The 15494-nt window shown below is 46.7% G+C and overlaps 1 protein-coding gene across 4 annotated transcripts in view; it reads left to right on the forward strand.

Moving 5' to 3' along the window:
- The first annotated feature begins 1058 nt into the window (after nucleotides 1–1058).
- Nucleotides 1059–15494, forward strand: part of MAP4K3 (mitogen-activated protein kinase kinase kinase kinase 3) — a 94601-nt gene continuing 80165 nt past the window's right edge. For all 4 annotated transcript variants that reach the window (XM_064146222.1, XM_064146223.1, XM_064146224.1 and 1 more), the window contains exons 1-2: nucleotides 1059–1286; nucleotides 12176–12233. In XM_064146222.1, the coding sequence (XP_064002292.1) occupies nucleotides 1170–1286; nucleotides 12176–12233 (175 nt within the window). In that variant the 5' untranslated portion in view covers nucleotides 1059–1169. The remainder of the gene's footprint in view (nucleotides 1287–12175; nucleotides 12234–15494) is intronic.

A 15494-nucleotide genomic window follows, 5' to 3' on the forward strand; every position in this document is an offset into this window, starting at 1 on the left:
TAGTTTATTTCTCTTTATAAAACTGTTGCACTTAAACTGTAAGAAATACAATTTCATCTTTCCCTGACTTAAAAAAAAACACCTGTATTGTGGTGAGTTTATTCTACCGGGGGAGGGATCCACCCTAAGCTGGGACGTTAATTTTGGTGTCCAAGGTGGGGGCCCACGACTCTGAGACTCATGTTCTACCGGCTGAGCTATCCACCCTAACCCGGGACAGCAGTCCACCCATCAAATCCACATCTCTCCAGCCTAGACTACAAAGGATGTTATAGGACACTGTGCCAAAGGCCTTACAGAAGTCCAGGGAGATGACATTTGTTGGTCCTCCCTTGTCTACTGAGATAGTTACACCATCTTAGAAAGCCACTAGGAGAGAGGACAATCTAAGGCAAAGCAGTGAGAATGAGAATCCAAATTTTCCTTGGCAAAAATGCATGGAAATAGACCCACAAGGCCCAAAGTGAGGAATTCGATGGCAAGAAAAAAACACAAATTAACAAAATCGGGTAACCACAGACCTACAAAGGCAGGCACCGGTGAAAAGTGTGGGTGTGGAGCGAGGCGCTGCGCCGGGTGAGGGAGAGCTGGGGCGACCTGGCACCCTCATGCCACTTGTCCCAGAGCGGGAAGGAAGGGATCGGGACAGAGGGGGCTGGAGCCGGAGAGGAGGACGGGGCGGGGGAAAGGAGGAGAGAGCGGAGAAAGCAGGACGGGCCGGGAGGGAGCGGACCGCAGGCGGAGAGCGCAGGAGCGGGCGGGGCCGGGCGGGGCAGGGCAGCGCCGTGGCTGGGCGGGGCGGGGCAGGGCAGCGCCGTGGCTGGGCGGGGCGGGGCAGCGCCGTGGCTGGGCGGGGCAGGGCAGGGCAGCGCCGTGGCTGGGCGGGGCGGGGCAGGGCAGCGCCGTGGCTGGGCGGGGCGGGGCAGCGCCGTGGCTGGGCGCGCACAGGCAGGGCGGAGCCGCCGCTGGCCCCGCCCCGCGCAGGCACAAGGAGCGCGGGGGGGCGGTGTGGGCTCGGTGTCCCTTGCGCCTGCGCGCTGCGGCGAGGCGGCGCCATGTTGCCGGAGCGGGCCGGGGGGCGGTGGTGAGCCTTCCGGTGGCGAGTTCCGCACCCTCTCTTCCTCCGGTCCAGGGGGTCGCAGCCGAGCGGGGTCTTCCCCCCCGGCACCATGAGCGGCGGCGGAGGTGGCGGTGGGCGGGTATGCGACCTGTCTCGGCGCAACCCTCAGGAGGACTTCGAGCTCATCCAGCGCATCGGCAGCGGCACCTACGGCGACGTTTACAAGGTAGATGCGGCACCGCGGGCCGCCGGGGGGCTTCTTGTCTCTCCGCGCCTCCCGTGGAGATGGGTTCCGTTGCCAAGCAACTGGGTCGGCCCTTCCCCAAAAATAATACGGGGGGCTGCCGTGGCCGAGCGACGTTCGCCTTCCCTTCCCGGCCCTGAGGGGGGCTTCCCGCTATTGGGGGCAGTGAGATCGTCGTTTCCTCGCTCCCCGCTTCAGGAGGGGTCTGCCTCATCGCACCGGCCGCAAGCTTCGTGGGAACGGGGGTGCGCCCGGCCTGAACGCCCCCAGCTGCCCTCTGCAGAGGCCCAGCCTTGTTGCGCTGTCCCTGCTGCTGGCCTGGTCGACCCGTTCTAGGAGACGACCCCCGGAGCCCAGCGAGGCGCTTGTAGGGGCCGGTCCCTGCGCTGCCCGGGCTGGTGGTGCGGGGCTGCGGCACACTCCCGTCTTCCTGCGGCCCGGGCACCAGTTCCTACCGCTGCTGTGTGCCGGCTTCGGGTGTGCGCTTCACGGGCGGAGCCTGAGGGTCAGCTCCCCTCCAGAGCGGGCGCAGGAAGCACACGCTTGCTCGTTCTTAGCCAGCACAAATGTCACTTCAAATTGTGTGCCTGAAGGCGAGCAGGCTGTCGCTCCCGGCGTTGTCTCGGATGGGGGTGTCTGATTTGGGCTTCTGCCGCTGCGAAACGTGAGGCAGACTCGACGGAGAGCAAACCAGGAAGTCAGGGAGGGTGTCATTAGTATCAGAGGCTTTCATGATCTTGTCCTAACTTCAGAAGGGTAGAATAAGCAGAGCTAACGCAACAGCAGTCAAACAATGTTGGCTTTTATGGCTTCATAGCGTGCCTTGACTTTTTTGTCTGCTCTGCAGCATATGCTGTTACTTCTGTGTCCCCTTGGACTCTCACCTGGTGGGCTGTCGCTCAGGCGGGATGACACCGGTTGTTAGCAGCTCCTGTTTGGTGGTAGAGCAGAGGAAAGAATTGAGGTCTGTTGGAAGCAGGGCGGCGAAGCTGGTGAGAGGCCTGGAACGCAGCCCTGTGAGAAGAGGTTAAGGGAGATGGGGTTGTTTAGCATGGAAGAGAGGAGGCTCGGGGCTGATCTCATTGCTGTCCACAACTACCTGAAGGGAGGCTGTAGCCAGCTGGGGTTGGTCTCTTCTCCTGGCAACCAGCAAGACAACAAGGGGGGACAGTCTCAAGTTGTGCTGAGGGAGGTCTAGGCTGGATGTTAGGAGGAAGTTCTTCCCAGAGAGAGTGATTGGCATTGGAATGGGCTGCCCAGGGAGGTGGTGGAGTCGCCGTCCCTGGAAGTGTTAAAAAAAAGCCTGGATGAGGCACTTAGTGCCATGGTCTAGTTGATTGTCCAGGACTGGGTACTAGGTTGGACTGGATGATCTTGGAGGTCTCTTCCAACCTGGTTGATCCTATGATTCTTCTGGTCTGGTTTTGTCATCCCAGGCTGAGCCTGTGAGTTTTAAGAGAATGCATATTGTTAGGAAGGACTGTAGGGAAGCAGTTAGAGCTATTCCAGTTTGAGATATACAAAACTGGGGCTGATGCTGCTTTTGATGCCAAGTGAATGAGTGCAGAATGAAGTCTTATTTGAGTTGGGGTGGCTTTGGTTTAATCCCAGCTCACCAAAATGTTATGAAAATTTCAGGACCTAAATCCTCTTGTTATTGAGCTCTTAGTGGGCTAACTCCTGCTTTATTAATTGTTTAATTGGAGAGGGCTTTGTGTTCTTTTCCCCACCTCACTAGCTTTCTTTAAGTGTTTGTGTGCTATGCTGATGATTTAACTGTCTAGGTCTACTTGGCTTGTATTCTGCTTTCTGTTTTTTTCTGCAGAAGGTTACCTTGATGTGCTCAGCTCTATTACTGTTGAAGTTTTCTAACTGGTGTACTGACCCTATGCTATCCTATCAATCAGATTTATTCAGTGCTGTGTATGTGATTTGGTGGATGTCAATTAGCCAACTCATCTGCGTTTCTGGTTTAATTTGAAGGACATTATCTCCAGCTACAGAGTGAATATTTAAATTTGTAATACCTGTTAAGTTTCACTGGATTTGTCAAGGCTTTCTTGATGATTATTTTACTTGGAGGAGCTTTCAGTTTGGTGCTGAGTAGCTAGCTGCTTGGCATTGCCTGTGACATTTTTGTTGTTGTTGATTGAGGCAGAGAAATTCTCTCCGAGTGTATATTTGTTTAAAATCTGCTTGTGACAGCTGAGTAAGAAGATGATATATCAGGAGAGGGATACATTAGGCTTGTATAAAATCATTCCCTCTAAATAAGAGAGGTAAGTGCTTTCTGGTTAGATTGTGGACAGTGTAGGGAAGATGAGAAGTGATTTTCTTCTGAATTTATTATTGCCTTGTGCATTTTGAGGCAAAGTCTAAGTGGAGGATGAAAGTAGCCTAAAAATAATAATGTGAGTTGGTTACTCCTGGTGTGACAAAGACGAAGTAATAAAGTCCTAAGTGTTATCCCCACATAAACTTACTGTGGCTTTATCTTAAATTTGTGAGGGGGTTCATGAAGCTTTTTTAATTTACTCTGCCCTGTTACCTGCAGGTGAATTTTGTGCTTGATGAAATAGCTGTGAGTTTGAAATGAGCTGTGTGAGAAAGGCGCTCATCAGTGGTAGAACTTCAGCAGAGTGCATTGCATCTTTGAACTCTTTATAAATTATGTTTTACCCCCTTAGCAGGGAAAACCATGTAGGGAGGTGTTTCTTCTGTCACTAGGTAGGGATTATTGGCTTAATAAAATGGCAATCTTGTTATGCTGGCATTCTTGCTAAGTGCTGACCTTTCTGTAACCTGCTTTTCTGGCAGAGTGTGGTGAGTTGAAAGTAGAGCAGACTGGCATCTACTTCCTTGCTCCTTGAACTGAGATACAGCAGGACACACAGATTAAATGTTTGGGTTTTTTTTAAGATCAATTATGTATATATTAAAAAGAGGCAGAGATTCTACTCTGAAGATTTTTGTGTTTGAAATTAAGAGCCTGTGGTGTGGATTAACTATGAAAACATGAAGAGAAAGAGAACATGAATCAGACTGAAATGCTCTTGCTGCTGTGAGTCTTGCAGTTTAGCTGGTACCTGCAAGTGGGCTGTTGTGCTGTAAATAGGGATTTTTGTCTTCAAACAGTATTTTATAATCTGCTTTTTCACCCAAGTTCAGCTTTCAGATAGGCCTTGGAGAAGATGATAATGAATGCATCACAGCAAAGGTAATAGGTAACTTGTTCATTCCATTAGACCTCTATCAGATATGCACAGTCAACAATAACCAGCACCAGTGCAAGTTTCTTGTAGGAGATGAAATGTTACTTGGATTGTTTAGTTCTTAATATATCCTGAGGACATGAACACTTAAAGGAGATAATGTTTGGGTTCTTAACTTTTTTTTTTTCAGTGGTGTTGCCATGTTAGGTAACTTTAATATTACAAAGCTTTTATTAGAAGCTTAACTAAAACATAGGACTTAATCTGTTCCCTTGTCCTGAGATGTCCTCTCTGAAGTCTGCTGTAGGTAATGGTGAAACTGAGTTACTGCTTTGTTGGGTGGTTGATCTGTAACAAAACTAGCAGGTGATCTGCTGGTACTAGTTTTGTTTTTTTTTGAAGCTGAGTATCCTTGAGAGTCACGTTTTCATTTGCATGGTTTTATTTTCTATGTCTTGGTAAGCTGTTGCGTTATGTAAAGTCTAGTTTAAAGGCTGAAGGCAACATTGCTTTTCTGATTGCAGTTGTGTGGCAGGAAAATTCTTAATTGTCATCTCTGTTTCTATTCAGTTTTCTCACTCAAAGAGAGTGAGAAACAGGTTCCATATAGAGAACAGACTCCATACACTCTGAATCAAGCTCATATACAAGGAATTTTTGTATTTTGTGTTTCACTGTTGCAAAGAATTTGTGTAGGGTGTTAAGCAAATTGTAAAAGAGGAGTGAAGAAATAGTTGCTGTCCTGTCCTCAGCAGCTTCAGGAAACATTCCTAGAGTTAAAGGAGGTGGTTCCTTAATTTAGTTTGCTCTCCATCTCTCATTTAGAAAGACTTTTCTGTCTTTTGATATGAAATTGCTATTCTAATCATCTCCAGTCCCAGGCTCTCTGGAATTTATGCCCTTCTTCTGGAGTTTGGGTTAAAAGTGCTGCACACATAATTCTGACAGGCCACGTTAATAATGCTGCTGTCATTTTCTTGTGTGTCTTCATCCTAATATGTTTGGGTTTAGTGGTAACTGCACAAAGATCAGAAGAATATTCTAAGGCTGTTGGAGGCACCTTTCTTTTGTTCATACAATTGATTTATATCACAGCATACCTTGGAGGTGTGTGTGTGAAAATTCATTATTTAATGAAGGGCAAAATTTATTTGTCATCTCACACCTAGTGTGAGTTGACCCTTCCAAAGACTTTCAGCATCTTATTAAAACTTGACAGGCCCTCTGTTTGCTTTAATCTTCATTGAAATATAAGTAGTTGTAGTAATTAGCAAGATGACTGTTCCTGCAAAGCTCTCCACTATACCACATCTGCCTTACTTCAGTTATTTTTGTCATTTATGGCTTCAGCCAGTTAACAAATGAAGGCACAGAACTTCACAGAGTGAGTTTTGCTTGAGGTCTCACTTTTAAAAAAGACATATGTTGTGCTTCCCAGCCCTTTGGTGTGGGAGCAGGTATTAGAATCATAGGATCAGACAGGGTTGGAAGGGATAACAAGGATCACCTAGTTCCAGCTCCCCTGACATTGGCAGGGACACCCTACCCTAGGTAAGGCTGCCCACAGCCTCATCCAGCCTGGCCTCAACCACCTCCTTGGGCAACACATTGCAGGGTCTCACCACTCTCACGGTGAAGAACTTCCTCCTCACATCCAGTCTAAATCTCCCCAGCTCCAGCTTTGCTCCATTCCCCATGTTTTGTGACTACCTGATGTCCTTAAAAGTCCCTCCCCAGCTTTTTTGTAGGCCTCCCTTCATATACTGAAGGACCACAATAAGGTCACCTTGGAGCCTCCTCTTCTCCATACTGTTGGTGTGGGGACTCCAGACTGTGTGGTGTTGGTGAGGGGAGTCATTTATCTACTAGCTCCACTGCTTCATGCTGAATCTCTCATGTTCTTTTGATATCTCTGGAGGATGCCTGGTGATTTCCTACATTCTGTTGTCAGCTCTGTTTCAGAGTGCCTGATGTCCAGTAGCATTCCTATGAAGAGAATCTGTCCAGGACAGGTGAACTTGAGCTTCTATGAACTCCCATTTCGCAGAGTGATATATGCAAGTCTCTTTTCTCTACATCTGTGCTCTTGCTTTTCTTTCCCAGGGTGGTCCATTAAGTCATCAATTTATCTACAGTTGTGCTGCATCTGGAATATTGAAACTTGTCTTTCAGCAGGGTGCGTTTTCCTAGGCATTTTAGTCTTCCTTTTGTCTTGATTGAAGCTAAGGCTGTTGGTGCTCCTTTTTACTTTGCTGGGAATAAATTACTGTCTATGCTTTGAACGCTCTCTATTTCAGCTTTTACTCTGTTTTGAAGTTTATCAAGCAGGCAGAGAGGTGTGGCTATTTTGCCATCCTATTTTTACTATGCTAAGTACCACTGAACTTGGTTTGTGTGATTCTGGTTTCTTTAACCAACAATCCTCAACTTGCTTAAAAAAAAAATTAGTCTTAGTTTCACATCTTTTTTTTTGTTTAACATCACCTTTATCAAAACTATGCCTTCTAAAATTGCAGCTATTGGGTTCTGATATCATGTTTCCTACCAGAATATGGGACCTAGTTGTTTTTAGCATATTTCTTAGTCATTCAATTTCTGTTAATTGAAGGGTGGGCTGAACTAATGGCTGAGATGGGGTATTCCCTGTCCTGCCCCTGCCTCTCTTGCTGCTTGCTTCCCATTAGTTCTGATGCTCAGTGTGATGCCAGTGTGGTTAGCTAATCCAGCAGAAAACTAACCTGGAAAGAGAGGTAAATGGGTTTCTACTGGCTGGGAGAATGGAGCTAGTTCTTGGGGAAGTTGTATAGATTTGAGAGAAGCAGAAAGGGAGGCCTGTAGGGCTGGAAGCAAGGGGGATACATTTTCCTGAAGAGTGAAGCTAATGCAGGTCAGGAAGCCTGTCTGTGCCCTGGAACCTGTTATTCCATGAACTGTCAACTTGGTTAGAAATTGCTTGTCTACATCTTTATCAGCATGTCAAAATCAGAATCTGTCTTAGACTGTGGATTTTTTCCTAGTATTTCTTTACGATGAGAGTGCTGGAGCCCTGGAACAGATTGTTTGGAGAGGTTGTGGAGTCTCCTTCTGTGGAGACTTTCAAAACCTGCCTGGATGCATTCCTGTGTGAACTACCCTAGGGGATCCTGCTTTGGCAGGGGAGTTGAACTCGGTGACTTCTGGAAGACCTTTCCTACCTCTAACATTCTGTGATTCTGTGATATGCTTTGTATTACCAGTGTCCTTTTGAAGGACAAGTATAAACTTGGCAAGAGACTTCTTTTTCCTCCTTAGACCTTGCATTTTATGTCTTTACTAGTTCTGCTGCACAAAGCTCTCCTCTTTGTGAATCTGCTGTTGTGACATATATAAGGAGCAGTGCTCAATAGTAGCCTTCTTCCTACTTTCTTGCTTTTCTTTCCATACACACACTATGCACATCTTTTGCTGGACTAATGTTTCCCAAGTAGGGGTTCTCTGAACGTTGCCTCACCCTATTGCTCTTTTCGTCTCTATTTCACGGTATCAAGGGCTTTGCAATTGTGAGGCATTTTGGTTAGTGATTTTTTTTTTTTTGTCTCATACAGTAAGAACAAAACCTGTATTTTTCTAGCTTTTACATCTAGTGGGCGGCAGTTTTTTATGTGACATTTTGATCTGTTGTCACAGAGACACTTATAATTATTTCCTCTTTAATTAGGTAGTGCCTCTCCATCCTGACTTAGCAGCTGGATTGTTTTTGAACTCCTCCTCAGACAGGGCAGTCTAGATACATGGAAAAGCATCAATCTTTTTGCTGCTGGTACACTGAGGATTGTGATTTCTTCAAGGGAGCAGTCTTGCTCAGTCTCTCATTCACATCAACTTAAGGAAGGAATTGCTTCAAAACTGATGATTTCAAAGGTATTTAATGAGATCTTCTAGTCCAACCTGTCAGAGGTGCCTAGCATTCATCCTTGGCAAGGAACCTTTGTATCACTACAGTCAGGATTATATTTTTAATGTTTATCAATACCCAGATTAACAAATTTGTGTTTTCACTTGTATTGACACTTTCAGTGCTAGTAGCCCAAGTGAAATAGGATGCAAAGTGATGACTTATTCAGGTTGTTGACTTCAAGTCATGTTTTTTTAAGCCACAATTTATGCCCTAAAGCAGTTGGTAGCCTGCTGTACATGAAGACATTGGTCACCTGCATGAAATCAAGGTCTGTTTCTCCTTTCTGGATGTTATGAGCCAAGACATACTGCTCCAGATAATGCCCAACTGGCCAAAGAGTCCCAGTACTAATGGTGTTGAGGATAGGAAGCAGTGCCTAAGCTGAAGGTGAAAAGACAGGACATTGTGCTTTGCTGCCCACTTCTCCAACACCCTGTTCTTGAAAGAAGAAATCCTATTGCGCTGGGAGGGAGCCAAATCATCCATAAGGTGTGGAGAGTGCAGATTTGGCAAAGCTGCCTGCTTCTTGGACTCTCATCCTTTGGCTGAGATTTTGCATGTCCTTCTCCAGATGCATCTGTAGATGCTTCTAGAGATTTTTGTGATACTTTTTTGGCACCACCATCACATAAGACTTTGCAATGAGTATCCTCCTATGTTTTAATCTGTTCTGAAATTGTCACTGTCTTCTACCCACCTTCTTTCTTGCCTTTAGTTGCCCAGGCACTCTGCAGACCATAGTAACCTATGGAGTCATAGAGGAAAAAAAAAATCCCGACAGCTGGACATGGTATTGTTAAATAAAAATGTAAAGTATTGCCAAACATTTTCTGCTGGGCTCAGCTTGTCCATCCCAGGTGCACTCAGGATACATGATTGCAGGATTTCCTGACTTGTATCCACTGCAGCTGTCTCGTTGATTGCCTTACGTATACGAGTTGCCCCAAACCAGGACTGTAAGCCTTAACAAGACTCTCAGATCATCTCTGGTCTTTGTTAAAGCTTCTGTAATTTTTCCTGTTGATTTTGGAGATTAAAAAGTGCTGACACTTGATTTCACAAACATCTTGCATCTGTGTTTGGTGGGGTTTTTCTGCTGTGAAGAGAATTCATTGGGAAAAGAAATATGGAACAAAAATCCTGGCTCATGCTTCAGTGGTGCCACTTTCTTGTGATGTCTTCATTCCCTGGTAGAGATAAAAGGAACTCCTATTTCAGCTGTTCTTAATGTCTTTAGCATAACATATGCCTCCATATACAGTGATGAGTGGAGAGACCCTGCTGCCGTCTCTGGGGTGGGCAAATAATGACTTGCTGGGAAGGCTGTCAGAAAAAGAGTGAACTTTTTTTTGAGTCTGTCAAGTTTGGATGACTCTTTGACTTTTATAGGGTCTCCACTGGTTCCAAGATCTAACCATGATCATCTGCCTGCAAATTATCTGCAAATGCCAGTACTGCCAGCATTGCAAAAGAGCACTGCCACACCATGGAACATAGGAGGTTTGAAATCAGCTGTGCTAGTAATGACCTGGCTAGATCTCCAGATGCAGGAATGACCTGGGTAGACCTCCAGACATGGGAATATGCACTGCATTTGTTTCCAGGCTGTGTTGCCAGCTGTTTTTTGTAGTCTTGGGGTTGTTGTTTTTTTTTTTGCTTTCTTGTGGTTCCACAACCATCTCTCAAGCTGCTATGTTAAGAATCATACTTTTACAGTATTTGGTGAGCCTCACAGCCAATGAATAAAAAGTATGAGCCCTTGAGCTCCTAAAGTGACTTAAATGAGACCATTAGTGGCTTAGAAGGTGGGCAATTATCTACATCTTTCAGTTCTGTAATTCTGTGGGATTTTTCTTTATGTGAAAGTGGATGAAGGAAAAAGCCAAAGCCGAACTGGTTTCTCTGTAGAGGGTAGAGTGGGCACAGCATCCAGTGCCGCAGTGGTCCAGCACAGTGCAGCTCCAGGTGCCAAGGAGAGACTCCAGCTGAGCATCCTTCAAAATCTGGGAAGCAGCTTTGCTGCCTTCTTTCTAAACCTGGGTTCAGAGGCAAGCATGCAAGCATCGTGAAAACACAGGGCAGATGACTTTGCAGTTTCAGTTAGTTGTCAAATGCAGCAGTTCTGGAGGAGAACTCATTATTACCATAGTTTATATTGCTGCTTAATGGTTTTAAAAGAGTTCAGCTTTCTTGGCTGTCCAGTAGGACATAGGCTTTAGCATGGCAGAGCCCCATACAAAATGCAGTTACGTTGCTGGGGAATTTCTGCTAAGTTAGCCGCAGAGCTGCTGTGGGTAGGAACAGAATGCTTGCAAAATCCTTTGTTCTTGGCTTGTTTTTTTCACACCTTTGCAGCAAGGTGAGGGGATGCTGATGCTGGTGGACAGTAAGGCCCAAGGGGTGCATAGTGACGAGCAGGAAACCTTCTGTAGTGCTGATGGGAGTCTTGGAAGCTGCCAGGTGTTCTGCAGGGTACAACATGCTCTTGGAGCCCTGCTTGTCTGCTGCTAGATCCCTGCCTGTTGGAACTGCTTTGCAGGCAGGACCTCTGTAGGAGATTTGTTTATGGGTTTCTAATATGCAAGTGCAGCCTAGTCGAGGACTTGTGTAATTTCAGACAGTTATGTGGCAGCCTGAAGTTTCCTAAGCATCATTAAAGCTTTAGATCTCAGTACAGATTAGCTGCCTGTTGGGTTTTGTTGTTTTTTCATTTGTTTGTTTTCTGAGAAAGCTTGCTTTGTTGTTAGAGAATAAATTCAGAACAAGCTATTTGGTTGGAAGGGTGCACGTATGTGTAGCAGAGGAGAGCGTGCTGACTCCAGAGGTCTTGGTATTTGGCTCGCTGGCATTAAGTGCAGACATGGATTCGTAGGTTTGTGGAATGGTTCAGTTTGGAAGGGACCTTCAAGATCATACAGTTTCAACCCCCTGCTGTGAGCAGGGACGCCTTCTACTAGCCCAGGTTGCTCAAGGCCTCATCCAACCTGGCCTTGAATATCTCCAGGGTGGGGGCATCCAGAACCTTCCTGTTCCAAAGTCTCAACACCCTCCCTGGAAAAGATTTCTTCCTAATCATCAGTATAAATCTGCCCTCCTCAGCGTTCAGTCCATTCCCTCTCATCCTATCACGACAAACCCTTGTAAAAGGGCCCTCCCTAGCTTTCTTGTAGGTCTCCTTCAGGTACTGGAAGGCTACTTTGAGGTCTCCTGAAGCCTTCTCCAAACTGAACAGCCCCAACTCTTCCAGCCTGTCTCCATAAGGGGAGCTTTTCCAGCCCTCTGGTCGTGTGTGCAGCCTCCTGGACCCGCTCCAACAGTTCCATGTCCCTGTTATGCTGGGGGCACCAGACCTGGACTGTTATCCTTAATAAGTGGTTTGGCTATAACAGAACTCTATTAATGATGCTTATGTCATGAAAATGTATGCTGTAAACCCAATTAAAAAACAAATTCATGGTGTACTTGGAAAAAAAAAAAGAGAATCCTAACCTTATATGGGACTTAAATTTACAAGATGATTTGATTTTAGTGGTTCTTCCTGAGATTGTTTTTGTTTCAAAAAGCCACAAACCCACAAGTGGTTTCAGTTTTAGACCACTGTGCATCTCGGTTGCTCTTTGACTCTGTGTTTGTGTCTCTGTGTTGTCAGAGTGTAGAGCTGAGGTTGCAGAGCTGCTCGCTGTGTTCTGCTCTCTAAATTTTTTATTTTCTATTTTTTGTAGGCTCGAAATGTCAACACAAGTGAGCTAGCAGCAATAAAAGTAATAAAACTAGAACCAGGTAAGTGTTCCTTGATTGCAACGGGCCACTGAAACAAAGCTGCTTTTTAGATGTAAGATACAATTGTACAGAATGAGCTGAGTCTTCTTACTGAAAGAAGGGATAATGGTTGCCTCTTAGTGTAAGGACAAAATACACAGTTGTGAAAAATGAGCATGACAAGTGAGAAGAAAGAGGTAAAAACGTAACTGGGGAACAGTTAAAGGAAAGCTGATTCAAATTTGAATGAGAGTTGTGGGGGATTTGTGTTGAAAACACAGTATTTAACTCATTCACAAACCTGCACAGAACAGTCCTTCCCCAGCCTTCCTGTAGGTCCCCTTCAGATACTGAAATGTAGCTCTAAGGTTTCTCCAGCCTGAACAGACCCAGGTCTCCCAGCCTGTTGTCATAGGAGAGGCTCTCCAGGCTTTTGAACATCCCTGTGGTCCTTCTTTGGACCCATTCTAGTAGATCTGTGTCTTTCTTGTGTTGTGGGTCCCAGAGCTGGACATAGGTGAGGTCTCAGCAGAGCAGAGGGGCAGGATCCCCTCTTTCCATCTCTGGCCATGCTGCTTTGGATGCAGCCCAGGCTGCCCTTGGCCTTCTGGGCTGCCAGTGCCCATTGCTGGCTCCTGCCCAGCTTCTCACGCACCAGCACCCCCAAGCCCTTCCCTGCAGGGCTGCTTTCTGTCACTTCATCCCCAAACCTCTATTTACAATGAGCTCATTCCAGTCCAGGTGCGGGACCTTATTCTTGGCCTTCTTGAATGTCTTATGTTCACCTGGGCACACTTCTTCAGCTTGTCCAGATCCCTTTGCATGACATTGTGTCCCCCTGGTCTGTTGACTGCACCACCCAGCTTGGTGTCATCTGCAGACTTGCTGAGGGTGCCTCAGACGAAGATACTGAACAGCGCTGGTGGCAGCGGACCCCTGAGGTGCACTGCTTGTCACTCATCTCCACATGGACCTAAAGCCATTGATTCTACTCACTTCATGTGATCATCCAGCCAATTGCTCATCCACCAAGCTGTCCACTCATTAAATCCATATCCCTCCAGCTTAGAGAGAAGGATGTTGTGGGGATCTGTCAGAGACCTTGCACAAGTCCAGATAGATGACTTCTGTTGCCCCTCCTTTGTCCACTGAGGTAGTCACTACTTTGTAGAAAGCCACTAGGTTGGTGAGGTGGGACTTGCCCTTGCTGAATCCATGCTGGCTGTCTTAAATTACCTGCCTGTCCTCCATAGGCCTTAGCAGAGCTTCTAGGCAGAGTTGTTTCATCATCTTCTCAGACACAGAGGTGAGGCTGACAAGGGGTCTACCCTTTCTGATAATCAGTAGCTCCTGGGGTCTACCCTTTCTAATAATGGATGGAAACCATTCTTCCAGGCATCAGGGGCTTGAGCTGACTGCCAGGACTTGTCAAATATCATTATAAAGCATGCACTTAACATACAGTCCTGCCTTCAGTTTTTGGCATGTAGTTCCAAAAGCGTGTGCTGACCGCACTTACTTTGATTCGTGCTGAAAGATGTGGTCTCAGATTGCATTGTTTAGTTCTGCTGTGTTGGCTTTTTATGACACTTCCTATTGCTGGAGTATTTGGCCTTGCATGATAGGGGTTCCCATTGCAGCTAAGACCAGCAGCTGTGCCTTGTCTCTCTGTGGAACTGTAAAGATATACCAGTGAAGGACACTGCTGTAATGTGGAAAGAAACACAGGATTCAGCATGCTTGGATGCTGTCAGCCCCTAAAATAATGCAACTTTTTACTTAGCTGACTGTCACAGATTGCATCAGGTTGGAAGGGACCCTCCTAGGGTATCTTGTCCAACCCATCTGCACTCAGCAGGGACAGCTCCAGCTAGACCAGGCTGCATAGGGACACAGCAAGGCTGAGCTTGAATGTGTCCAGGAATGGGACCTCAAACACAGCCATCTGTGACCTGTTCCAGTGTGTCACCACTCTCCTTATGCAGAACTTCTTCCTGATGTTCAACCTAACTCTGCCTACTCCACTTTCAAACCACTACCCTCATCCTATCATTCCAAGCCCTTCTGAACAGTCCTTCCCCAGCCTTCCTGTAGGCCCCTTTCACATATTGAAATGCTGTTCCTAAGGTCACCCCAGAGCCTCTTCTCCGAGCTGAAAAGCCCCAGCTCTCCCAGTCTGTCCTGGTAGGAGAGTTCTCCAGCCCTCTGATCATCTTTGTGGCCACCTCTGGACCTGCTCCATCAAGTCCATGTCTTGTTTTGATGGCCCCAAAGCTGGACACATCACTGCAGCTGGGGTCTCATGAGAGCAGAAGGGTAGAATCATCTCTTCAAAAATATGATGTGACTTGATTAAAAAATATCATGTATGGGTTGTGCTGAGTAGGACTTGGAGAGCCATGCTGTATAGGAACTGTGGACAGAGTTTAGGGGTGTGCTGCAGCTTTTTATACTTGTCCTCATGGTGTGCTGGTGTTATGCAGCTAAATATTTTTGGCAGTCCTTGGATACCTGAGTGGTGCACAGCAAATGTGCCCTAGTTACCATCTGCTCAGTGAGCCAGTTTCTCTCTGTGGCTGTCATTTCCAGTTGTGGTGATGACTTGGTTCAGAGGTTCAGGTGGGCACTGTCTATATTCAACACCACAGCTGCAGACTTGCTTTGCAGATTTGGCAGTTTGGGGGAGAGTGTGAGGACTAAGGGTTGATGATGTTTAGGCACTTGTTCTAAAACTTAAGCTGCTGTAGCATTTTGGAAGCAATGAAAACACTGATCAAATCATAGAATGCCTCAGGCTGGAAGAAATCTCTGAGATCATCCACTCCAAACCTCTTGCCAAGAGCGGAGATGCCGCTCAACTAGACTTGATTGCCCAAGGCCTCATCCAATCTGCTCCTTCAGGGAGCAGGCATCCACAGCCTTCTTGGTCAACCCACTCCGGGGGCTCACCACCCTCACAGTGAAGAACTTCTTCCTTAGATCCAGTGTAACACTTGTGTCCCTTGTCCTATCTCTAGACACCTTTAGGAACTGTACCCTTCAGGTACAGTACTAGAAGCTCTAATGTTCCCACAGAGTCTTCTCCAGGCTGAACACCTCCAGCTCCTTCAGCCTGTCCTCGTGGCAGAGTTGCTCCAGCCCTTGGATCATCTTTGTGGCCTCCTCTGGATTCACTCCAGGAGGTCTGTGCCCTCCTCCTGCTGGGGGCACCAGGACTGGAGGCAGGATTGGAGGTGGGGTCTGAGCAGACCAGAGCCTAGGGGCAGAATCCCCTCTCTTGCC

The sequence above is a fragment of the Pogoniulus pusillus genome, chromosome 7 (genome assembly GCF_015220805.1).
Source record: "Pogoniulus pusillus isolate bPogPus1 chromosome 7, bPogPus1.pri, whole genome shotgun sequence".
In the NCBI taxonomy this organism is placed as follows: Eukaryota; Metazoa; Chordata; class Aves; order Piciformes; family Lybiidae; genus Pogoniulus; species Pogoniulus pusillus.